This window comes from Misgurnus anguillicaudatus, chromosome 18 (assembly GCF_027580225.2).
Source record: "Misgurnus anguillicaudatus chromosome 18, ASM2758022v2, whole genome shotgun sequence".
Classification (NCBI taxonomy): Eukaryota; Metazoa; Chordata; class Actinopteri; order Cypriniformes; family Cobitidae; genus Misgurnus; species Misgurnus anguillicaudatus.
In genome coordinates this window covers 39,880,517-39,908,192 of record NC_073354.2, presented here as the reverse complement: position 1 = coordinate 39,908,192, position 27,676 = coordinate 39,880,517, and the positions used below count along the sequence as shown (strand labels likewise).

The 27,676-nt window shown below is 36.3% G+C and overlaps 1 protein-coding gene across 5 annotated transcripts in view; it reads right to left on the bottom strand.

The window, feature by feature from the left end:
* The window catches only part of dnmt3aa (DNA (cytosine-5-)-methyltransferase 3 alpha a), a 76,731-nt gene continuing 49,055 nt past the window's right edge, over positions 1-27,676 (bottom strand). For 4 of the 5 annotated variants that reach the window (XM_073856499.1, XM_073856501.1, XM_073856500.1 and 1 more), the window contains 13 exons: positions 24,194-24,430; positions 23,948-24,106; positions 23,763-23,870; positions 22,801-22,957; positions 20,065-20,220; positions 19,936-19,980; positions 19,258-19,337; positions 19,063-19,175; positions 18,749-18,932; positions 15,580-15,664; positions 15,259-15,404; positions 15,067-15,157; positions 13,524-13,723 (listed from right to left, as the gene is read on the bottom strand). In XM_073856499.1, coding sequence (XP_073712600.1) covers positions 13,539-13,723; positions 15,067-15,157; positions 15,259-15,404; positions 15,580-15,664; positions 18,749-18,932; positions 19,063-19,175; positions 19,258-19,337; positions 19,936-19,980; positions 20,065-20,220; positions 22,801-22,957; positions 23,763-23,870; positions 23,948-24,106; positions 24,194-24,430 — 1,746 coding nt within the window. In that variant the 3' untranslated portion in view covers positions 13,524-13,538. Of the gene's footprint in view, positions 9,354-10,413; positions 10,533-11,211; positions 11,282-11,381; positions 11,458-13,242; positions 13,252-13,523; positions 13,724-15,066; positions 15,158-15,258; positions 15,405-15,579; positions 15,665-18,748; positions 18,933-19,062; positions 19,176-19,257; positions 19,338-19,935; positions 19,981-20,064; positions 20,221-22,800; positions 22,958-23,762; positions 23,871-23,947; positions 24,107-24,193; positions 24,431-27,676 lie in introns of those variants that run through there. The other variant, XM_073856504.1, reaches the window with a different exon arrangement.

The window sequence follows — 27,676 nt, the reverse complement described above, 5'->3', positions numbered from 1 at the left end:
TTATGTTTAGCACAAAAACAGAACATTTATTTCAAGTGTTCCCCAGCACAAGTGCACAGGAAAGAAGCCATTGTTTCGGCTTCTCCCCCTTTCACTGCGTACAGAGAGAGTAATGGAAGGAGTTGCTACTTTACACCCTAAAGACCATCAAAATACAACAGAACTACAGTCACACTGAATGAGAGAGAGAGAGAAAATGTGTGATAAAGAAAATTGAGTTTGTGTTTAAGTGTGTACAAGTGAGAAATAGAGACCCCAGTGACACTAAAATGGACGAGGCTGTAGGCAATAAATATTGATGCAACAACAATCATATATATAAAAAAAACATTACAGTCTGACTGTAGCGAGAGTACATGGAGGGAGTTTGTAGAAAGGAATGCTGGGTAATGTAGTTTTGCCATCAATTTCAAGCAGTTACGTAACAGTGTACAGTATTTCAACCTCCTGGGAAGTTGCAAGGCCGGAAGTCGTAGTTACGATGTAATGCGCGTTCGAGTGATTTTGGTCAGAATAACATTTGGTGCGTTGACAATTTCATGTTTTAATATCATTTTTATTGATAACACAACAATTCTTGTACTAGTACAAAGAATGATGACAAACGTTTATTTTTGTTATAAACGAAACCATACTGTCAACATTTATAGTGATTCGTTAATAAACACACCCATAATTCAGCAAATTTGGTCTTTAAAAAAATCCAGCATTTTCTGAATAGTAATTATGGCGTTGTGGTGGCGTTCACATGCGCTCATCTCGTAAATACGATCATTCCGACACGACTCGAAGGGAGGATATGAATACAGTATGAATTTTTACGGAGAGGCACATACTACAGTAATGTCTAGGCTAAACACATGATTCTGTACATTTTTATTCTTTTTTTTACTTTTACATTTTATCAAGTACAAAGTTAAAATGCATTTGTTAATATATTCATAAAAGAGTAAAATAATAGTGCTTTTTCAAGACTACACAACATAAAAACAGTCATCGTCAAGACCAGTCGAATCTAAATTCCTTACGATATAGTTTCACTTCATTCTTTTCTTATTTATTATTTAAGAATAAATTGTATAGCACCTTTTTGAAACGCCTTCACTTCAACGACTCTCGTTTAAAGATAACCTCACGCATAACCCCGCCTCCTTTAAAGCTGACAACAGGTTATTGGTTAGCTCTCCAATTCATCACCTGTCAATCATCGACAGTTCATAAATAGAATTCTCTGGTCGATGAGTTCATCGGACACACCCTATGACATCACTGGCTCAAAGCTCCGCCTTTGACCCCAACCTTTTATTAACAGCCATGCATTTAATCATACACTAGCCAAAAATCACGCCAGAATTACTTTAAATGAATTTGAAAACACCAGCACAAAAAAACTTAATAAAATGCTAAAAAAGAGGCAAACTTATCTATGTACAATTTATCTACCACCGAAGTCTTGACTATTAACAATCAAACCTCACGTTGCATTACAGGATTCACCATAACCTTCACCAAACAAACACAAACAGACTCTAAGGCTACGAGCAGTTCGACCCAGCACAGCGCCACAAAGATTCTGCGAAACAAGAAAACATCCTGCATTTAAAACACCGGTTATCGACTAAATTGTTTCTCAACAAAACGTTTTTAAGCAATGAAGAATGTTTTTATTTGGTTTTACACCTGACTCCAAATGACAGCCTATGGTGCAAATCATGTGAATATCGTGCACTGATATAAAACCAATCTGGGATCGTCTGCAGAAGTGAACCGCTGTTTATGACACATGTCTATATTGTAATATAATGCATTTCAATTTTGAACATCCTAAATGATCTTTAGCCATTTAACTCCAGAATGTCTGAATGCCAGGATGTTTTACTGCAGAGGTTTACTGCAATCTGTGGACCAAAAGCTATTTCAACATCTCATCAACTGTAATATAACCATTAAGCTCTTGAATCCAGGTTGAAACTGCAAAGAAAACCGTACGACTTTAATGAGCTGGATATATCGAAGCAATGATAAAGCAAAAACCGTACTTGCTTCCTTATCTGGTGTATATGTGGTCTTTATAAACTCTCCCCTCGAACGAGGGCCAATTAAATAAAAGCGAATTCATACAAAAATCCTCGATTTTGAAGAATGACCATCTCTGTCAGCACCAGAGTCCTGTTTACTTTAGATTATTAAACAGCACTGATAGTAGAAATGTACAGTAAACCAGTTTGTGTGTAAGCCAAATGTGAAATTTCTGGTCACACCAAAATACTGTAGGCCACGCTCACCGCAGTGGTGAGGAATTCTGGTAGCACCATGTGACCAGCGTTCGACATCACACAGATGGGCCACTTTCCCAGAATCCTGAGCGAGGAGCACAGAATATATTAGACTATCAAAACCCACAACCACAGAATGATGGATTCATAATGCTAGTCAGTGTGTAGCATTAGCATGTGGTCCAGAAAACGGTCTGATCCTAAAGGGCGTCCACACTGATGGCATCCCAATGGCAGCATTGCATTGTTACTGGGTTGTGCACCATTTATACTGAATTTGAAATGAGATAGCAAACAGGATTCAAAACTGTAATTCATTTTTTTGAGGAAATATTAGAATTAAAATGAAATAAAAAAATGTAAAAGATTGGAAAATTTTTATTTTATTTTGATTTTCAATTTAATTTAATTTAATTTAATTTAATTTAATTTAATTTAATTTAATTTAATTTAATTTAATTTAATTTAATTTAATTTTTTAACTTGCATAAAGACGCGTTTGAGGTTAATAGCACATGTTTTGCCCAATTCGAATTTGCATCTATTTGCGTCTTTGCATTGATTTGTAATCTACGTAATCTACTTGCGCCAATCGTTGAATTCGCGTTTGGTGTGTATGCTGGATTATGCTGCGAGCACAAGAAATGTGAATTATCACGTTCCTCGCTCTTTATTACTTGCGAGATTTTATAATCATGTCATGCAATTTTTTCGCTTGAGTTGAATATTTTTAACTTGCGCAAAGACACATTTGAGGCAAATAGTATGTGTTTTCGCGACAATCGCACTACCCAATTTGTTTCATTATCATCGCCACGTGCAAGTTCGCATCTATTTGCGTCTTTGTATTGACTTTGTATGTAATCTACTTGCGCAAATTGTTGAATTCGCATTTGGTTCTTGCCGCATTATGCTGCGAACACAACAAATGTGAAGTATCATGTTCCTCCCTCTAGATTACTCACGGGATTTAAATTCGTGTCATGCAAATTTTTTGCTTGAGTTGAATAATTTTAACTTTAAGCAAAGACACATATGTGGGGAATAGCAACTGCGTTTTCGTGGCAATCGCACCACCCAATTTGTTTCATTCTCATCACTACGCGCAAGTTCGCATCTATTTGCAGGATTTTACTTTGACTAATGCAAATGCTTGACCTCACTTTAGTTGAATATTTCTTATCTTACAAAGACACATTTGAGGCGAATAGCATGTGTTTTCGTGGCAATCACACCACCCAATTTATTTCATTCGCATCGGCACGCGCGTGTTGGCGTCTTTGCATTGACTTTGTATGTAATCTACTTGCGCAAATCGTTGGCTTTCGCGTTTGGTGTGTACGCCGCATAGTGCTGCGAACACAACAAATGTGAAGTATCATGTTCCTCTCTCTAAATTACTCACGCGATTTAACTTTGTGTCATGCAATTTTTTTTTCGCTTGAGTTGAATATTTTGCGCAAAGACACATTTGAGGCGAATGGCATGTGTTTTCGTGGCAATCACACCACCCAATTTATTTCATTCTCATCGCCACGCGGGAGTTCGCATCTATTTGCATCTCTGCATTGACTTTGTATGTAATCTACTTGTGCAAATCGTTGACTTTCGCATTTGGTGTGTATGCCGCATAATGCTGCGAACACAACAAATGTGAAGTTTCATGTTCCTCGCTCTAGATTACTCACGGGATTTAACTTCGTGTCATGCAATTTTTTTTCCGCTTGAGTTGAATATTTTGCGCAAAGACACATTTGAGGCGAATAGCATGTGTTTTCGTGGCAATCACACCACCCAATTTATTTCATTTTCATCACCACGCGAGAGTTCGCACCTATTTGCATCTCTGCATTGACTTTGTATGTAAACTGCTTGCGCAAATTATTGAATTCATATTTAGTATGTACGTCGCATTATGCTGCGTATACAACAAATGTAAAGTATCACATTCCTCACTTTAGATTACTCGGGGGATTTAACTTCGTGTCATGCAAATTTTTCGCTTGAGTTGAATATTTTTAACTTACGCAAAGACACATATGAGGCAAATAGCAACTGTGTTTTCGCTGCAATCACACCACTCAATTGGCTTCATTCGCATCGCTACGCGCGAGTTCGCATCTGTTTGCGGTTCGCATTGACTTTGTATGTAATCTACTTGCGCAAATCGTTGAATTCGCATTTGCTGTGTACACTGCATAACAAACGTGAAGTATCATGTTCCTTGCTCTACATTACTCACGGGATTTAACTTCGTGTCATGCAAATTTTTCGCTTGAGTTGAATATTTTTTTACTTCCGCTAAAACACATTTGAGGCGAATAGCACGTTTTCACGGCATTCGCAACCACCCAATTTGCTTCATTCGCATCGCCACGTGCGATATCACATCTATTTGCGTCTTTGCATTGACTTTGTATGTAATATACTTGCACAAATCGTTGAATTCGCATTTGGTGTGTACGCCGCAATATGCTGCGTACACAACAAATGTGAATTATCACATTCCTCGCTCTAGATTACTGGCGAGATTTAACTTCGTGTCATGCTAATTTTTCGCTTGAGTTGAATATTTTTTTACTTCCGCTAAAACACATTTGAGGCGAATAGCACGTTTTCACGGCATTCGCACCACCCAATTTGCTTCATTCGCATCGCCACGTGCGATATCACATCTATTTGCGTCTTTGCATTGACTTTGTATGTAATATACTTGCACAAATCGTTGAATTCGCATTTGGTGTGTACGCCGCAATATGCTGCGTACACAACAAATGTGAATTATCACATTCCTCGCTCTAGATTACTGGCGAGATTTAACTTCGTGTCATGCTAATTTTTCGCTTGAGTTGAATATTTTTTTACTTCCGCTAAAACACATTTGAGGCGAATAGCACGTTTTCACGGCATTCGCACCACCCAATTTGCTTCATTCGCATCGCCACGTGCGATATCACATCTATTTGCGTCTTTGCATTGACTTTGTATGTAATATACTTGCACAAATCGTTGAATTCGCATTTGGTGTGTACGCCGCAATATGCTGCGTACACAACAAATGTGAATTATCACATTCCTCGCTCTAGATTACTGGCGAGATTTAACTTCGTGTCATGCTAATTTTTCGCTTGAGTTGAATATTTTTTTTACTTCCGCTAAAACACATTTGAGGCGAATAGCACATGTTTTCACGGCATTCGCACCACCCAATTTGCTTCATTCGCATTGCCACGTGCGATATCACATCTATTTGCGTCTTTGCATTGACTTTGTATGTAAAATACTTGCACAAATCGTTGAATTTGCATTTGGTGTGTACGCCGCAATATGCTGCGTACACAACAAATGTGAAGTATCATGTTCCTCGCTCTAGATTACTGGCGAGATTTAACTTCGTGTCATGCACATTTTTCGCCACATTATGCTGCGTACACATCAAACACAAAGCATCACGTTCCTCAACAATTAATTTTATTTACTATAGGCTATCATGAAAGAAAGCCACAATTTACTTTTAAGCTTTAAAAATGAAGTAAAACAATGTGAAACGGACTCATATGTGTACCTCTCTGTCGAGCGCCAGAGTTTACCGTCCCAATTTAAGGTCTCATGTGGCACGGCCAATTCGATTCTAATGAAAAGAAAGCAAATTCCAAAATTTGTTATTCCTTGTTGCTACCTCAAGTCACCAACATTAAATGTAAAGTCAGTGCGGACGGCCCTTTTCACAGTTCAGCGAGAGAGATAAACCCAACCGAACTCAGTACACAATCAGGAAACGGAAACAAAGCACCATGAAGCTGCACCATGGAAATTCAGCGGCACCATTGATTTACTGCACCAACAGTAGAAACACATGCAGGGTCAAAAACTACACAACATCCCTGATACCTGACTGAACACACACACAAACACCCACAATAATGTACAGTAAACGTGGTGGTATATGGAAAAGCATTCAGTAAAAACGGCAAGATCCACTGGAAATAATTCCACCTGTATCTATCTGTGGAAGGTTTGATTTGGCGTCTATCTGCTGGAGATATTGCATCAGAGACGACAGCAGACATGACAAGAGAGGAAGAAAAGAAAGTTTCAAGGTGACGTGTGTAAGTCTCTGCCACTAGATGCTTTGAACACAATTGCGAATGTTTTCGAGGAGGTTTTTCCTTAACACTCCCCCCGCCTACCATTGCTCGACCAAACAGGCAGTTCCCACATTCACATAATCGGTTGGGTCAGTGTAGCTGGTTTAAACTGGTCGGGATGTGCGAACAAACAAAGCAATGTTTTGATAGCACCACAGAGCCACAGTGTTTACACCTTACAAGCAATCGTATCAATTTCGTTTCTTACAGCTTTACAGATTTTAAAGCTTTAATCTGTAACTTTTTTGCTCACAACTATTCGCTAATAATTGGACTCGTAATTTGAGCTGATGTCACTTCAACTCACTCAAATAAAGAAATAACTGCAATTGTATGCTTCAAACAGAGATGGCGACAGAGAGCCAAAAGTTACAGATTGTAGCTTAAACATAAAAAAACATTACACACTTCACCTTTAAGTTCGCATTGTGAGATGTGTTTGGGAGTGTAACAAAGTGTGTGTGTGTGTGTGTTGTGTAACATAGCTCTCTCACTATATGTGCCCTATAAGATCCCAGCATTAAAGGCCTCGTATATGGCTGTGCATTGTGTTGATATTGCTGAGAGAGAGAGAGAGCGAGAGAGACAGCACCATAGTTAAGTTGAGTGAATGAATAGTTACCGTAGTAACCAGTAGTAGTACCGTAAAAGAGTATATTAACTGTAAACAGTGTATTGTTGATTCAAGCACAGCTTCTCTCTCACAGGAAGTTTGTGTCTGTATGTGTTTGTATGTGAAAATCAATGTTTGCGTACATGTTCCAGACACACTACATCCTAACCAGGTACGACACCAGGTATAACATCTGAGTGTTTTTTTTTACATCAAGTCAGCCCTCAAAAAGTATAGTCTGTTTTTTACGTGTACGCAAAAGTACGCGCACGGTTGAACGCACAGCCTTAACTCATACGTGTACACAGACGTTTGACGCATGCGTACGCGTTTTTTTTTATCCAGCGGTACACGCGCATTTTTCTGATGATAAAAATTCCGTCACGTGCACTGAACGCGGACCCTCGTGTACACGTAAAAAATTTACTATACTTCGGCCTTAAAAGGCCGTTTACACTATAGACGATTACTATAGTTTTACAAGTCGTTCTAAATGAAAGAGAATAACTATACACTAAAATACGATATTTAAAAGTTATATCAGGCTGCTAAAATGTAACGCAAATTTAACTCGGGTATCCATCCCTGTTGCAGTTGCCGTAAAATTGACTACGTAATATTTTTATTCTACCACATGAACTACACAAGTAGATTAGATGATAGATTACACAAACTAGACTCACTGTTTAGAGATACGCGAAACTCATTATAAAAGGAAATCTATAATATTAGTCAATGCCATTATAGGCGAATAGTGAATCAATATAACGTTTCGTTATTGTTGGGTGGAGTAAACACTAATATAGTTATCAATATAGGTAACGTTATTGTTAAAGTAGAACCGGTCCTTAATTCTGTACATTTTACAGTATGACAATAAAAAATAACTATATACATTTTATATTAAATGTAGCCTCTTATGGAATGGATGAAATTCCACAAGGGGGCGTATTTGTTCCTCAAACGTTGCACAATAAACGTGACATCCGAATATATTCATTATAAATCGTGAATGAAAAGTGAGATTCCGTTAGTGAACTAATTGTATACACTATTTATATCGTAATTCGGTCAGAAACGTCAAGATTGTGAGATTAATAAATCGTTTTGGATTAAAAGGCTTAGATATTCCTTTTCCTTGGACTTTTGGGGATTTATGAACAATTTGTTTTGGACAATTTCACCGAAGCGGATAAAGGGAAGATTTTGAAGGTAAGTAAATATCCTAAATCGGCACCGCCCGGTTCAGGTAACTTACAACTAGATTACAGTTTTATGACTGCTAAAAATCATATTATGCTTTGTGTGTGCGCTTAATGGAATCCCGAAAGTCTAAGCTTTCCAACGATGTGCCGCATGACCGTATATTTTGAAGATTTAACGCTTCAAAGTTACAATGACGTAATGCAGCCTCACGTGCAAGGGAAGGGGTGTACCGTGTACGGCACAGTGTTCCTTATCAGGTTAATTTACCAATTTAAGCACCAATTTAAGGCAATACAACAAACATGATGAACTTTTGCCCACACTACAGTAAAGACAAATTGGGGGATAACTAGCATGAAATTTATAAAGGTCCTATAACAGGCTCTGTTGTATTTATGCAAAGTGTAATATTTTTCACGTACTATTGCGTCAATCTGATTGGCTATGCTTTTGACTTCGCAGCAGCATTGCGTATTTTTGTGAGAATTTAAAAAATGACTTGATGTATAAAAACTGTCGCACCTGGTTAGAACATTGTGTAACACTTGATTTAGGGTCCAAGACGGCTTATGTGGTTCCACTATTTAGTATTCAGAGAGCGTCTGACTGTTCCTACCCAGCAGTTTGTGCTCTATATTTTCACCGACCGCTTTGCACACTCCATCTGATAAACATACACTCGAAATCGCACAATGTCTCTTGTCAGTTTTGTGTGAGAGGGAGAGTTGTCACAGCTGGAACATGACCTAAATCTAAAACAACAGACAATAAAATACAAAAAAAACCCCATTAAAGATCTGGACTCGATTACGTTTTAAAATAAATATCTGAAATGCGGCTGTCTAGTGAGTTAAATAGCACCAGCCATTCACAGGCCACCAGCAAAACGAACACGAGAGGGCGGAGCTTATTGAATATGCAGATAAGGAAGGAGAGGGAAGCCGTCACGTTGCTTGGTGGGCGGAGTTTCAGACGCAGGCAAAGTATTCCTTCAGCGGGGCAAAGAGGTGCCGTATGACGGGAACGCTCCACGACCTTCCCAGAAGCCTTTGCCTGGCAAGACGGCTCATGTTAGACACGTCAGTGTAATGGACGGGGAAGCCAAAAACTCTGTAACACACACAAAGAAGTGGATTTTATACACGTAGAAAACATTATGCATCAAAATCAGAAAAAAAGTATTTTGCATAAAGTCTACTTTTAGGACTATTAACTCTTTCCCTGCCAGCATTTAAAAAAGCCTTCCAGATTTTTTTTAAAAATATACACAAATAATATATCAAATGAAAGAACAGACCCTTTAAAACAACAAAAAAAGTTTCATCCTATCTTCTCTTTTGATCAACTCTCAGATATAAGTAGGTTTCACAAAAATACCACATTTTGAACAAAAGCTGAAATAATTGCATTTTTATAAAGGACTGTTGGAGATGATGATCAAAACATACACAGAGTTTTTACTGTTTTTGGATTAGTGGATGCTTCAGTGTTTTAAGCGCCACTTACAAACACTTTAAGAGTTTCTTACAAACGTTATTAACGTGGCTATAATTCTGGATGGTGATTTTTTTTAGTATAAGTATGCAGTGTCATAGGTACATCTGTGACGTTTAAAACAAACTTAAAATTAAGCAAGTTATGGTCATTTAAAAGTACCTGCTCCATTAAAACTCAATGCTACGAGTGATCGAGCTGCCTGTGGTAAGATGGCCGCCAAATGCGGACGTTCCACTCAATTGGCCAGCAACGCTGGCGAGACATCTAGCCTTTATTATACATATCTATGGGTTAATTAATACAAGTAACCCTGAACTATAGAACGGCCAAATATTTTAATAAACATTGTTTAATAAACTCTGTATCTTAAGCAGTCCTGTAGGCCACCATTGTTGTTTTGCTTATACTCGCGCATGCCTGTTGACTTAATTAACACATGCGCATGACGTCACCATTATCAAAGATTCACGTTTACATAGTTTATACAGAAACGACAAGGCATCAAAAACATACACTTTGAAACCCATCATTAAAAGTTTGCGTTTTCAAAACCCCAAAACGCAGTTGTTGTGTTATTAAACAGCCAGATCGCATAAAAACGTTTCCGTTTACGGTTAAAAAGGTTATCGTGTAAACGGCACCTAAGAAAGAAAATAGTTTCTATAAGTCTCACCTCTCCATCTCTGTACACCACAGGATATCCTCTTTGTTGTTCATGTAGACCGGGAAGTGCTGGTCTTTCCCCTGTTTTATAGAGTTTGAGCGAGTTGTGATGGTTCGCACTTTACCAAACTACAAAATAAAAACAAACCCAATATGTGAGTAAATCACCGTAATGTTTTTTATCCACAAACCTAGTCTTACAACCTAGACTCCCGACCCTGTGGACCCTGGAACTATATTTTATGGCGTAATAGCACTTTTGGGAGTACTTCGACTCTGCGCAGTAACACCCTCCCTCTCCCATTATGAGAGTGAGAAGGGGAGCGGACTTTTCAGGCGAGTCGAAGTACTCCCAAAAGTGCTATTACGCCATAAAATATAGTTCCTCTTTTAAATCCGCTTAGAAAAGTGCTACGTTTTATTTTGTACCACCAAACTTTTTCGTATAACTACTCGTCTTAAATAGGAAAAACGTTGTTGTGTTTGGTCACTTCTAACTTTATCTCTAAATGGTACAATTGAATGAATGGGGCTAAGCTAAATGCTATCGAAGCGTTGCTGCGCGCTCCAGCGCTTACGTGCACGCACACAGATGATAGAGGGATGTATCAACAATTCTTAGTTAAGGTAATAACATATTTTAATATTGAAAATGAGTAGACTATTCCTTTAAGTGCACGCATTAAAAAATGATAGGGATGTATTAATTATTCTAAGTTGAGATAAGAACATAGTAAAATATTAAAAAAATCTTTAAATTGCGTTTATGATTTCTCAGGTACAATAAACCTTCAAAATGCACACACACCTTAGCTGTGCGTCCATGTTCCAGACAGTCCTGCAGGTCAAGCTTATCATTCACCATAGCAGACAGAGGCCTGAGAGTAAAAATCAGGGTTACTGGTTTGTTTAAATCTCAAACCCCTAACTGTTAGCAATAATAATGCAATAACTTGTGGATGTTAGTTGCTGTCGTACCTGCTCATTCCAGGTAAGTTTCCCCAGAAGTATCGAGCACGGTGTGCTGCTGACACCTCTTTAGCATCGATCATCACTGGATTACACTGAACACACAGAACACAGATTCAATGAATCATTGCACAAACAACAATTCACTGTCATCATGAATTCATCATGAAAAAAATACGGCACACTTTCAAAGCACAACATTTCACAAATTAAAATTAGCATATACTGTTAAATCTAGTAAATAGGAATGTATCTGGACACTTTCTGGTTGTTAACGTCCAGTTAATGTGCTTAACCAGTGGTTCTCAAACTGGGAGTCATCATTTATCATTGATTCGGTGTAATTAAACTTCAGAAAAAGGCAACAGCACTACATTGTATCATTTAATATGTTTTGTTTAAAGGTGACATAGAATGATTGAACAGAGTATTTATCCTTGTTCTGTGATGTGACATGTAGACAAAATTATTAATTTTTGGTCTGTAATGCATTAGAAGCTTCCTAAAAACCTCTCTCAGATAGCTCTATTAGGGTGGGGGATTTTAAACAAGTGGTTTTGCACCTATTTGGCTCCCCCTACTGGCTTAACTTGCAATCTCATTACTGATTGGCTGACTTTGCTGCCACTCAAAAAATGTAGCCAATTATTTTAAAATGTAGGGGCAGTTAGATGCCTGTGATGTCATAAGCATCAGTTTTTCAGATTGGGCTGTTTTCTGGCTGACATTTCTAAAAGAGGAATTTCTATGATGCTGAGATGTTTAGCATGTTTAGCACTTTTTGTATGTTTGTGAATGTGGGTAGACTACCATTATTCAACAAAGACAAGGTAAAAATGGTTTTTCATTCTCTGTCCCCTTTAATTCATATTCTAAATTTGAGATTATTTTATCTCATGAATTTTCTTTGGGAGGGCCGCAAAGGGAGGCACCCTACACAAGGGGGGCGCATGCCGAAAAGCTCAAAAACCACTGCGCTAAACTGAGAGGTGGACACTTCTTAAGTATTTTTACTTTCTACATAAAAGTAAATTTTCAAGTATTCGTATTTTATAAGTGTTTTTCTTTGGAAAACATACATTCCAAAGCATATTATCATCATTTTTACTCCACTACATTTCATAATTTCAAGTTTTTGGTTTATATTTAATATTTAAGTACATTAAACATCTAGTATAATGTAAATAAAATAAATTATGCAAATCAATTTATAGAGAAGTTAAATTTTTCAGCAGATGCCATGTGGGTTGGCATGGAGGGTTGTCTCTAATACAATGACATTTCAATTTAATTTCAAATATACAGCGCTTTTCCCAATTGTTTAATTGTTCCAAAGCAGCTTTATATTAATAAAAATAAGAGAAAACACACAATTTCAGAGAGTTATGTTGGCTGTTCACTGCAAAAAATGATTTTCAAGAAAAAAAATTCTTACTATTTTTGTCTTGTTTTCAGTAAAAATATCAAAAAATTCTTAAATTAAGATGCTTTTTCTTGATGAGCAAAATGACCCAAGAAAAAAAGTCTAGTTTTTAGACCAAAAATACCAAATTTAAGTGATTTTGTGCATAAAACAAGCAAAACAATCTGCCAATTGGGTAAGCAATTTTTTTTTTCTTGAATTTAGTGCTTAAGAAAAAAAATTCAGATTTTTTTGCTTATTTTATGTGCAAAATCACTGAAATTTTATATTTTTGGTCTAAAAACTAGACTTATTTTTTGGGGTTGTTTTGCTCATCAAAAAAAAGCATCTTCATTTAAGAATTTTTAGATATTTTTACTGAAAACAAGACAAAATAACAAAGATTTTTTTTTTTTGAAAATCATTTTTTGCAGTGTTTTAAATACTTTATGGGGCGGTTTCCCGTACCAGGATTAGCTTAATCCAGGACTAGGCCTTAGTTTAATTAGGAAATATAACTAGTTTTAACAAACATGCCTTACTAAAAACATTACTTGTGTGCATTTTGAGGTAAAACAAAGGGCACTGATGTATTTTAAGATATGTAAGTGTAAGTTATTTTCAGTTTGGAGAGCTCTTAAAAGTGTTTAAGTCTAGGACTAGTCTAATCCCTGTCCGGGAAACCGCCCCTATAAGAATAGACTGTAGTCATCGACTAAATTACATGGTTTACCACAAGAGGGCAGCACTTATAACGGCACACATCATTTACTCAGTGTTTTGTGTGCACATACAGTACACTCCAAAAAGCGTGAGATATCTCTTTTGTCACTGACTCCCATGGCAACAACATTTTCAAAGAGCCAGAAGAACGGTCGATCATCTCCATCCTTAGGCCGAGCTTCATGTAGCAGCCGATAAAACTCAAAAAACAGCCGTCCTGTCCCCTCTGTGAAATACAGACAAAATACACATAAAAACAGATGCATTGTTTTTATTAGTACATCTGCAACGGTATTGTCACTGTCCGTCTCAAATATTATATTAATATATTTGTTTGGAATATGTCTGATTTGACTACCATGAATTTGATCAAATAAAAATTAATGCATTTATATGGACCACAAAACCAGTCATAAGGGTCTTTTTTATTGAGATTGATACATTATATAAAGGAGTTTAATAAATATGTTTTTCATTGATGTTTGTTAGGATAGGACAATATTTGGCAAAGATATAACTATTTAAAAACTGAAAAAATATTGAGAAAATCATCTTTTAAAGTTGTCCTAATGAAGTCTTAGCAACACATATGGCTAATAATAAAAAAATATATATATTTATAGTAGAAAATGTACAAAATATGTTAATTGGGTCAGTTTGGCAAGATGAGAAATTCAAAAATATTTTTAAAAACTTGTTTTAAAACATGCATCAGGTATATTTCAATGCACATAGTGTATTTATGTTAATTTTATTACATTTGCACCTTTTTTATGAAAGTTAAGACTGAATGGACCTGAAAATGTCAAATGGTGTAACTGCCAATTGCACCAAAGGATGAGAAATATTAAATATTTTATCCCCCTTGATGGCATGTAAACATCATCATCATCATCATCATCAAAAAATCACTTTAAAATATAATTTTATTAGTTATTTCTAAATTTGTGATTTTTTGTGATATATGTCCTGATATATGCTGAAAACAGCTTTGTTTTCTAAATAATCTTTGACAAAATGATGTAAAATGTATGTAAAAAATCATATTACACTAAACTAGATGATTATATTATTCCACATTGTTTATGAATATATTTATATTTTAACAAAAAATAAATACTAGTTAAACAAAAATTAACACAGACCAGTTACACCACATTGACATTTTTGCAATTATCCCCAAAATATTCTTTCAAAATGAAATAAAACCAGAAATTTTTGACTTAATCCTCAAAAAAGAGAATGTATGCAAATCTGCTAATTTATTTTGACATTTTTACAGTTTTACATTTAATTGGACCATACGAACACAAAATAATTAATGTCATATCATTGACCCAATTATTAAATATTAATGGATATACTAAATGATTATATACTATAAGCAGAGATGGCATTGAGGTGTTTGTTTGATCAGTTTTATTTAAATACCGTTATGTTACACCAAAGCCAGGTTGTGATATAAATGTTAAAATAAGTACTCAAATCTAATATCAGCTACTTATAACCATAGACAGTGATGCTCTGTGTTTGTTTACAGACACATCACTAAAAGAGCAGGTGTCATACCGTAAAGGCCTTTCCTGGCAGGGTTGACAATAGAGAGGTCATTACAAGGACTTCCACCAATCACAAGATCAAAAGGACCCCACTCCTGAATCTACAGAGACATCAAGATAAACAGGGAGAAAGAGATATTAAAAGTGTGTCCAAGAAAAAAGAGAGAGAGAGTGAAATACAGAGAGAGAGAGAGAGACTTACATGTTTGCGGGTGACATTCCTCACATCTCCCACATACGTGATTCGTCCCTGGTGTCGAACCATCCCGACTGTGATGGAGTCTTCGCACACCTCTGATGCCACGTACCGATCCACCTGAATGCCCAGATCCCTTAACACCAGTAGCCCTGTCAAAATATTTACATGAGACATTTTTATTCAGAGCCATTTACAAACACTTTATAAGCAAACAGTAAACTTAAATTTCATAGCAAATACGGCACACTTGACATCCTGCAATTTGCAGAAGAAAGTAAACAGCTTTATCACACACAGACACATGGGTAACAGGTGTGACCTCACCTGTAGCAATGCCATCAAATAAAGAGAGCACTCTGACTGGCTGTCTCTTCTCTGCCGCTACTGGTGGATACAACTTTGGTGGCTCCTGAGAAGGAAAAAGAAAGGATTGATTTTGGCAAGAATCTGATTGTTTTGCTTGTTTAAAGCACAAATTCACTTACATTTGATGTTTTTTGTTCTAAAAACTAGACTTGTTTTCTTAGGTCGTTTTGCTCATCAAGAAATTACATCTTAATTTAAGAATTTTTGATATTTCTACTGAAAACAAGACAAAAATACTAAGTGATAAAGTAATTCTTTGCAGTGTAGTAGGAATGCGAAAGTGAATGGGGCATTTGAATGGTTTGAACAAAGTAATGGCACTTTTCCATTGCATAGTAACCCACGGTTTGTGTTGGGTCAGCTTACTTTTGGGAGCTTTTCCACTGAATACAGTACGTAGTACCCAATACTTTCAATAGTCATGCTAAACACAAGATTGCACTGCAAAAAATAACTTTCTTACTTAGTATTTTTGTCTTGTTTTCAGTAAAAATATCAAAAAATTCTTAAATTAAGATGTATTTTCTTGATAAGCAAAATGACCTAGGAAAAAAAGTCTTGTTTTTAGACAAAAAATATAAAGTTTGAGTAAGTAAGTGCTTAAAACAAGCAAAAAAAAATCTGCCAATGGAATAAGAAAAAATTATTGAATTACACTGCAAAAAATGATTTTGAAGAAAAAAAATCTTAGTATTTTTGTTGTGTTTTCAGTGAAAAATCTAAAAATTCTTAAATTAAGATGCTTTTTCTTCATGAGCAAAACCACCCAAGAAAATAAGTCTATTTTTCGACAAAAAAAATCTAATTTAAGTGATTTTGTGCATAAAGCAAGCTTAAAAAATCTGCTAATGGGGTAAGCAAAAAATCTTGAAAATTTTTCTTAAACACTAAATTCAAGAAAAATTAAATTGATACACTTAAATTGATATTTTTGGTCTAAAAACTAGACTTATTTTCTTGTGCGTTTGGCTTATCAAGAAAAAGCATCTTAATTTAAGATTTTTTTTATATTTATAATGAAAACAAGACAAAAATACTAAGAACATTTTTTTCTTGAAATTCATTTTTATTCCATTGGCAGATTTTTTGCTTGTTTTAAGCACAAATTTACTTACAGTTTATATTTTTTTGTCTAAAAACTAGACTTATTTTCCTAGGTCATTTTGGTCATCTAGAAAATACATCTTAATTTAAGAATTTTTAGATATTATTTACTGAAAATAAAACAAAAATACTAAGTAACCAAGTCATTTTTTGCAGTGTACACTGCAAAAAAATTTCTTTCAAGAAAAAAATGTTCTTAGTATTTTTGTCTTGTTTTCAGTAAAAATATCAAAAAACTCTTAAATTAGGCTTTTTCTTGATGAGCCAAACGACCCAAGAAAATAAATATAAAATTGTGATTTTGTGCATAAATCAAGCAAAAAAATCTGCCAATGAGGTAAGCAAATTTGAATTTTTCTTGAATTTAGTGTTTAAGAATAATGTTCAAGATTTTTTTGCTTACCCCACTGACAGATTTTTTTTGCTTGTTTTAAGCACTAATTTACTTAAAGTTTATATTTTTTGTCTAAAAACTAGACTTATTTTCCTAGGTCGTTTTGCTCATCAACAAAAAGCATCTTCATTTAAGAATTTTTAGATATTTTTTACTGAAAACAAGACAAAAATACTAAGAATTTTTTTTCTTGAAAATCATTTTTTGCAGTGTACCCAATACTTTCAGTACTTAAAGGTTGAGAATCAGGAACACCATAACAGTTTTTTCCAGACTTGCAGTTTGTTGCGGAACATTCGCAACGTGCACGTCCGCATATATGGTTAAATGCAACTTAAATGAGGCTTAACGGAGCACATCACCTGATGCCACGGGTGTTTGTACAGAAACTGTCATGTGAGACAGAGGTAGTGATAAACACGATGTGCAAACATCTATTTGTGGTGGTCAATTTTAATTTTGTGGTGAACTGATAAATAAATGAATGTATGGGGATGTATGATGTCACAGCAGTAGGCAGCGCAAATATAACGACACGCCTATAATCCCTCCCACTGCGAAGTGTTACTAAACTCGATGGAAAAGCTAACCAAGCCAAAGTGAGGTGAGCTGAACCGACCTGACCCAAACCAAACCGTGGGGTACTATGCAATGAAAAAGCGCCATTAGTATTTTTGTTTTGTTTTCAAAACAAATATCTAAAAATTCATAAATGAAGATGATTTTCATGGTGAGCAAAATGACCTAAAACAAGCAAGAAAATCTGCCAATGGGGTAAGAATTTTTTTTTTGAATTCACTTACATTTTATCATCAGAACAAAGTAAATGTATTACTGGTTTGTAAGAAGTTGTCGGTTGAGTCTTAATTTCCACATATGGTCGGGTTGCGATTTTGGCTTTTTCCCATGATCTTGAGAATAGTATGTCATACAGAACCGTTTGCCACTGTACGTTAGTATTAACGACGGCAGTGGGGCCTCTGCCCTTAGTCAAACGAGTTTCTGTTTTAAAGATCATATGGGGGGCCCCATACATAGACTCACCCTGGGCCCACAAATTTTCTAAAATCATCAACTATATGAAATACACTTAACCAGCAAAAGTTAGCCTGTCTTACGCTAATAAGATTTTGTTTCTCTCTCCCTGTCTCGTCCTCGATCCCGAGGACAATGAGACAAACAGATCCAGTTCCGGTAAATGTGAAAGTCGGCACACCTCTGATCTACTATATATATTCGTTACGTTACATTAGTAATACATTCGCTTTAATGTTGATTTATAGCCGCAGCAAATTTAGCTGCTTGTGCTATCGTGTATTATGTTGTGCTATCTGTCAATTTTCTGTGCTTTTCACTGCTTCTATTAATGTAAAGCTGCTTTGATACAATAACCTAATTGTGAAAAGCGCTATATAAATAAAATTGAATTGAATTTAATTGAATTTTTCAGTTTTGGGTGAACTACATCTTTAAAGCACAGCGTCTGCAAACCAGCTACCATGTTCCGACACTTTGGATTTTCCAGCAGTTTTCCAATTAAACATTGTTTGGTCACTGCATAACTAACCTTTTATTAAGGTTTTTACTACAATTCACTCTGGACTGGTTAAACACGCTATATAAACTCACAAAGTCCTGGTCGTGGTTGTTGGCGAAGAACAGCTGTAGTCGTGAAGTCCAATCATCCCTGCGTCTCAACAGGCCCAAGACGTTCCTGCTGCTACACATGTAGCAGTTCCAGGGATCTTCTTGAATAGCCGCCTGCGCAGAACCGGCACCGACGAGCAGATCTACACACTCCACACAGAAACACCTACACAAACAAACAAACACGTCAGTCAGTTCTCTCTCTTACGTTTACACCTGCTATTAACATCTATCACAAGTGGTCATCACAATGGACAGATTGTTGTTTACATGTTTAAAAAAAAGTGTCTGCGCACCTGCAGCAGTTGTTGTTCCCGCACATGAGCACTTCTCTTCCTCCACAGCAGATGGTGCAGTACGACTGATACCCATCATCGTCGTACTGATACGCACACTCCAGAAAGCAGTTCTGTAGGGGCGCAGAACACTTCCTGTGACATCACACCTTCAGAACTAATCAGCATTCAGAACAGACTCGACTCACAGTGTACCTTGCAGCTCTGGCACATCGCTCCAAAAAAAAGAGGATGCTCCAATGACACGTTCAGACTTCCACAGGAAATGCAGACATCTACACACAAAAAAATGACATCATCGCCACCGCTCAATATAACACGATGCAATTTATAAGCAGACTACATAGGCATGGGATACTACATCCCACAATGCAATGCGCTTAACTTGACTTTCAACCTGAAAGTGCTGATGTTATTTTTTCATTGGATTGTAGTTCACAAAAAATTACTGCTGGGCAAAGATTAATCGCGATTAATCGCATACAAAATAAAAGTGTTTTTTTTTTTTGCATACTATACGAGTGTGTACTGTGTGTAATTATTATGTATATACAAATACACACACATTCATGTATGTATTTAAGGAACATTTACATGTGTATATATATTTATTTAGATTTATATATATATATTTATATATATATAGACATTTAAAAAAATTATATATAATAAATATACTGAAATGACTTTACGTATGTGTGTGTGTGTGTGTTTATATATATACATAATAATTACACACAGTACACACAAATATATTATGCAAAAAAAATCATTTTTATTTTGTATGCGATTAATCATGATTAATCTTTGCCCAGCACCATACAAAATGATACATCGGTTTTTCAACACTTTTACACTCAATAACAAACTCACCTTCAATGTTGCGACACTTCTGTCTGATCTCGTAAATCAGTCTCTCTGGGAAAAAACAAAAAACACACATTAACCCTTGCCGTCTCACACAAAAGTGAATTGCTATTTGAGTTCCAATGCATGTTGTACCCCGGGTTCCCTCATCTATAATCTCTTTAATTTTAGGCTGTTTGTTCTCGACGCTGTTCTTCCTGGGTTTCTTGGCAGGGGGCGGAGCCGTGTATGCAGCAGCCTCAGGCTCCACCCACATCTCTGGATAAACCTCAGTATAAGGACTGCGCTCCGCTACAAGACACATAGACAAATACACACATGCCAATCATAAATAAACAACTAAATAAACAATCTCATTTACCGAACAACATATACCGAAATGTTTTCCTCCAGTAATTTCAAGTTCTCAACAATGTCTCAAACTTATCTCAATATAAACTCTTGTTGTACGTCAGAAATCGATCAATTTGTTTCCAGCTAACACAAATACCTAACTGTTACGTAACATCTACGTAATATGATGACCAAACTTAACGTCGTGGCGACCGGAAAAGTGAAATTCCTGGATTCGTCGCCTCAACGTAACTTCACAAAGTATTCTGCCTGTCGAGGTCACGTCGTGACAACGTATTGGATTAAAAGTTTTGTGTTGGTAAGTTTTGTGTCTGGGTCTCAGTTCAGAGAAACGGCTGGTCCTGTTTTGTGTTTCCCATGTAAAGAGCAGCTCGTCTGGTGTTTAAATATCTATTCTACTTAGACTTATTTAAGGGAAACTTTGAGACTGAAAAGTTTTAACAAGCGAACCTAAATTGAAAATGAAATGAATGTTTATGTAATAGTAATAAAATTACCTCCCTGGGACGTAAAAGTTACTTTTTCAGTAAGTTATTAAATTACCAAAATGGTACGAATGTATTATGTAACTGGAACGTACTTGGTTATCTCGCGGTGTTAGGAGACCGTACTAGCGACGTAGTGACTGTAATGGGCCGTTCACATTATAACGATAACTATAACGTTAACTATAAAGATACTATATTAGCGTCCAAATCATCGAACAATAACGATACATTAATGCTAATTCGGCACAAATCGCACAAATCACTTGACTTTAATAATGCATATTTCTTGTAATAAAAACTTTTCCAATTGTTTAACTTTACATGTCACTGAGGATGTAAATATGCTGTTTGTGTTGCATTTCCACAGCAGGTAACCAGCAGATGTCCTTAACATGCTGCGTTTTGCGTAACTCTAAACAGTGAATCTAATAGTTTGTGTAATCTTTTACCTTTTGGCGCAGTTAATGTTATAGAATAAAAAGCATTACGTAGTCAATTTCACAGCAACTGCATCAGCGCTGTATACCTGAGGTAATTTTATGTTATAGACCTCAGCAATGAGCTTCACTGTTATTTCAGGTGTGCGTGCACTTGGAAGTTCAAATAGATTTGATTGGCTGGTTTATCGTTCATCAGGTGGGAAAAAAATCGTCCAGAAAGTGATCCCAATGATATTGTTCATTGTATCTTTATCGTTATAGCTGTGGTGTGAACTCTGCTATTCTCTTTAATATAAAACGATTTTTAAAACTATATTTTTTATAGTTATAGTTATAATGTGAACGGCCCTTAAAGGAATATTCAATTTTCTTAAAAGAAAAATCCAGATAATTTATTCACCACGATGTCATCCAAAATGTTGATGTCTTTCTTTGTTCAGTCGAGAAGAAATTATGTTTTTTGAGGAAAACATTGCAGGATTTTTCTCATTTTAATGGACTTTAATAGAGCCCAACATCCAACACTTAACTCAACACCCAACAGTTTTTTCAACGGAGTTTCAAAGGACTACAAACGATCCCAAACGAGGCATAAGGGTCTTATCTAGCGAAACGATTGTCATTTTTGACAAGAAAAACAACAAACATACACCTCTAAAGCACAACTTCTCATCTAGATCCGGTCGTGATGCGCCAGGTGACCCCACGCAATACGTCATGACGTCAAGAGGTCACAGAAGACGAACGCAAAACTCCGCCCCAGTGTTTACAAGTGTGGGAAAGAGGAGCGTCCCGACATTGTTGTATGTCGAAATGATACTAATTAATGTCTTTGTGTCAGTTTATTCTTTAAAATGGTCCGCAAATGTGTGTTTTATATATTTAACACGTGACCTCCCTACATCACTACGCATTTACGTTAGGTCGCGCTGGACCGGACCTAGACGAAATGTTGTGTTTTAAAAGAGCATATGTTTTATTTTTCTTGTCAAAAATGTCAATCGTTTCGCTAGATAAGACCCTTATGCCTCGTTTGGGATTGTTTATAGTCCTTTGAAACTCTGTTGAAAAAAACTGTTAAGAGTTGAGTTAAGTATTAAATGTTGGGCTCTACCAAAGTCCATCAAAATGAGAAAAATCCTGCAATGTTCCCCCCAAAAAACACAACTTCCTCTCGACCGAACAAAGAAAGACACCAACATTTTGGATGACATGGTGGTGAGTAAATTATCTGGATTTTTCTTTTAAGAAAATGGAATATTCCTTTAATGGTAATGTTACATTGCCAGCTGGTAAGTCATGAAATTACCAAAAATGACCAATAAATGATGTAACAAGGACGTTGTGTGTTAGCTGGGTTGTTAATAAACAGAACAAAACATCTCTCTCAAATCTACTATGAACTCATGATGTTTTGATCCATAATGTCAATGGATGAGGACCAGTGACCGCTAGGATACAAAAATCACCTGATGTGAGTAATCAAATCATGACAATTTTATATTTTTGGTTAAATGAACTATTGTCGAGCAATGTCTGAGCAAAGAAACAAGACACAGTTATTGTGTGTTTGTTAGATCTGTTGGTACCTGGTGGAGGCTCGAGTCCTTTGGCACCGGTGGGTAGAAACCCGCCGCTGGCCCATTCAATCATCTGCCTCGTCTGCAGTTCCACACTCTTCCCAGACTCCGAGTCATCCGTGGACACGCAGACGGGAAAGGGCTTACCTGCACGCGTACTCGCCGTCTGAGGGTGCAAACAAAACAGTTATTGACTCCTGAATTGAACACACAACACATTATTCGGCAGCATGCATATTAAGAAGTTGCTAGTGTTCTGGATGTATGCAAGCTGGCGTAAAGGGCCAATATTATGCCCACAAGATGTAATAAAAGTCTTAGGTGTGCCAAGAATGTGTCTGTGATGTTTCAGCTCAAAATACCCAACAGATCGTTTATTAAAGCATGTCCAAAATGCTATTTGGGTGGGAGCAAAAAGCGCTATTTTCATGTGTGTACCTTTAAATGCAAATGAGGTACTGCTTCTCACTCCCTTACAAAAAGACAGAGGGCACTTTTGGGTAAAAATATATCTGATTTCTGTGAACAACATGCTAACAAATACATTTAGAAAAGCCTTTGGGTAAAGTTAACCAGTCAGTCAGTGGCTGTGGGCGGGTCTTTGTTTTTGTGACTTCACATTAACAAGATAATCAAAACAGCATGTCTAATGAGAGTGCTCTTGTTGATTTTTTTCATTGTAGGGTTGTTGTGTTTTACATATGGACACATTTATGTCCAAACACCTTGTAAAAGTGGATTTTGCATAACATGTGCCCTTTAAAACCAGCTCTCTATAGTCTCTTTTTTGTCTTATTATTAAATGTCTCCATTTCCATTTATGCAATTTGACAGGTTGAAGCTCTTGGCACAAGATAAAGGAAAACATCCAGTCAGCAGTATGGATTAAACTTGTTTCAGATGTAGTCTTGCATATTGAAACATATGGTTATACTACGGTCCATCTGTTTGTTTGTGTTTATGTGACTTGCCTGTAAAACTTCATAAATGGCTTTTCTGTACATGGGCTGTTTGTTGTAGGTGGGCTGATGAAATGACGTGCAAAACGTACTCAAGGGCAACAGCTTTTCCACACACACCTGACAGAAGAGAGAAGATAACGTTCATGTTCAACGTTTCTTAATTTTTTATATAAATGTATAGACTGAGAATTCACCACTGAGAATTTGCCATCTCCAAACCACATGACCCAGCGGGTGGCTTCAGCGGCTCGACTGCGACCCGTCATCCACCACGACACGATCCGCCCGGGCCACCAGGAGAAGCCTCGTAACTTTCCCCAGACCAGTTCTCCGATCCCAAACCCACGACCGTCCTGACACACGAACACATAAACTATCTAAATAAAAATAATGTATAATATGTAACTTTATTGTCGTAGTGATCCAGCAGACAGGTTTACCTCATATTCAAGGTCCATTTCTGAAGATCTCGCCATGACTTTGTTACCACAGGCGACTGGAGGCGCTTCGGGCGTCGTGGCAACCGTCGGGGAGGCGGGGTCAGTGTGCTGCTGCTGCTGGGGTGTGGCCGTGGATGGAAGGTTAATGGCTGGCTCCTCCTCATCTTTTTGAGAATCAGCTGCTGATTGGTCATCCATGGTGTCACTCAAGGTGTGCCCCAGGTCCGACTTCTCCTCCTTAAAGACACAGAAAGACACAAACCTTGATGTTAGCCAGATCAAATAATGTACAACTACTAGGAAAACATTTCACATTTGTGAGTAAGTATCTGATGGAATTTCCATCGACTCTACTCGGAATTGAAGTGACTTTGGAAATTTAGCCTACGGGTTTTTCCTCTCGATCTATTAGCTAAAAGAGGACAAGATCTGTGTGAGAAGATCCTTCAGAATGATTGCCATCATGTAAAATATCTGTTTACATCGCAAAACTTTTACTCGATTTTGTTTAATTTATGTTCCAAAACACACACGTGACCAATCGAGTAAAAGTTTATTTTATTTAAATGATCCCAAACGAGGCATAAGGGTCTTATCTAGCGAAACAATTGTAATTTTTGGCAAGAAAAATAAAAAATATGCACATTTAAACCTCAATTTCCGGTCCTGTGATGTGCCAGCGCTACCTCACGTATTACGTCATCACATCAAGAGGTCACGCATGACGTATGCGAAACTACGCCTCAGTGTTTACAAGTGTGGAGAAAGAGGACCGTTCCGACGTTGTTGTATGTCGAATTATACTAATTAATGTCTTTGTGTCAGTTTATTGTTTAGAATTGTGAAACGCAAATGTGCATTTTATATATGTTACATGTGACCTCTTGACGTGATGACATATTGCGTGAGGTCGCGCTGGCAAGTCACAGGACCGGAGATAATCGAGAAATTGTGGTTAAAAGTGCATACTTTTTATTTTTCTTGAAAAAATGACAATTGTTTCGCTAGATAAGACCCTTATGCCTCGTTTGAGATCATTTAGAGTCCTTTGAAACTGCAATTTTGAACTGTTAAGTGTTGGGGTCCATTAAAGTCCATTGAAATGAGAAAAATCCTGGAATGTTTTCCTCAAAAAACACAATTTCTTCTCGACTGAACAAAGAAAGACATCAACATTTTGGATGACATGACAGATTATTTTGATTTATTTTTTAATCTCATGAGTACAAATTTGATTATCCAATAGCCACTATCAGACTAAAAATTAGGGTTTTAAATGTTTGCAGATTTAATAACCAAATATCTAGTATTGTTTACATTGTAACAATTTTATGAATACATCCAAAGTAAGAATAAAGTTTTTATTATCAGGTCAAGCAAACGCCCCCTCTGTCGAAACTTAGATCTAGATATTAACTCATTCGCCGCCAGCCTTTTTTTGAAAAGTTGCCTGCCAGCATCGTTTGTGATTTTCACAAAAGTTTCACAAAATGCATTCCAGGATTTTTTTTTCTAAAAATATATAAACATACTAATATATTCAAATGAAAGAAGAGACCCTTCGCTTTTAAACAAACAATAAACAAACAAAACGGGGAAAAAAATTCATCATACACTGTAAAAAATCTGTAGAAATTGCAGCTGGGTTGCCGGTAACTTACCGTAGATTTAAATTTATGTTATTTACTGGCAATGTTTTGTTCAAAGTTAAATAAACAATAAACATTTACAAGTCTTTGTCTTTACAGAGTAAAACTAAAAAGACAGCATCAAGCAAAACATTCTGGTAAACAAAATCTGAAGCAAAAAACAGAAAAAGGTTGATGATGATTTTTGGTTCCCAGAATGCTTTGCATGAGACTGTTTTATTCTGTAAAGATAAAGATGTGTTAATATTTAAAATTTATTTAACTTTGAACAAACTCTTGCCAGTAAATAACATAAATTTAAATGTACGGTAAATTACCGGCAACCTAGCTGCAATAACATTGTAATTTCTACGGAATTTTTTTACAGTATATCTTTATTTTTCTCTTTATGTTTATAAACTCTTAAATATGAGTAGGTTTCTTCAAAAATACACAATTTTTAGCAAAAAGCTGAAATCACTGCATATTTTCGAAGGAATTTTGTTAGAAATCAAAACATACACAGAGTGTAAAATTAATAAATATTTTTTGCTTCAGTTTTTTTATAAATTGGGTAATCGCGGTATTACAGATTACCATAAAAATTCACAGCGAACACGGTTTTTAATGCAAATTATTTCTCTTAATTGACGAGATAACTCGTCAATGGTTGGGAATGAGTTACCTGAATGCTCTCGGCACGTATTATATGTATTATACTTTCAATACTTTTATCAAATCTGCTCAAGGCCATTCAGAAATATTGGTTTATTGGCAGAATCCATTAAACGTCATGCCGACTTTTCAGCAAAGTCGTCTAAGTGCTCTGAAGAATTGCATGAACGACGGCGCGCATACGTCAGATTTTATTTGTTGAGCTGCTGGAGTTTTTGGACGGTTGGAGGATGTTTACTGAATATATTAGGATACGGACCGAATCTTTTACCTTTATTCAGAGAAGAGTAACTGGAGAAAAGACAGGCACATTTGTTAAATACCAATGAAATGACTTAACTGACATTTGTGAAAATAGCATTTCAATTACTAATAAACTTTTGATTGCCGTTAAAGTGAAATGACTAAACCCAAATATAAGAGCCTGATAAAAAAGCTAATTTATAGAAAATATGTCAAATACACTTAGAGGGTTTTGCATCTGAGCTCTTTATATAGTTTTTTTGAATATGTCGAGGATTTAAGGATTCATCTGTTGAAGACATGTTTGCTTGCCATTCAAAAACATCTTCATCCAGTTAGTTCATCTGTAATCTAAATCATCACATAAAGATGTTGTAGAGCTCTGAGCGTGAGATGGTGAAACTTTCATTGCTTTAAGCAGCTGTCGGTTCCTCTTTTATGACCTTTGACAAAAAGGTTACAAAGATTTCAAGACCTTTAACCTCACTAAACGGCCAACCGCAGAGCAGCTATTCATACAGAAACCCTGTAACACAGCTCTGTTTGATGGGTCAATGGAGACGCACAATAACAAAACTTATTTCAGTCCCTCACAAACAGGACTTTTCAAAAACAAGAAGGTTTTCATACTAAAATAATGATACATATGTCTTACTTCTGCAACTAAGCCTCAAAAAACCCACTGCTGATATTAGATTAGATATAAAATAAAACATAATTTGGACAATATATGAGTCTTTCACATAGTAAGAACAACTTCAAAAGACCAGGGGCCTTATTTATCAACATTGCGTAGAAAATATTCTATATTTGTACCTACGAATGAAATTTAGAATGTGCCTAAGTACAAAAAAATCGGGATTTATCAAACGTGCGCACGTGGTTCGTACGCACATCAGTAGGTAATGCTTGATGATAAATCCCACTTGTTCTTAAG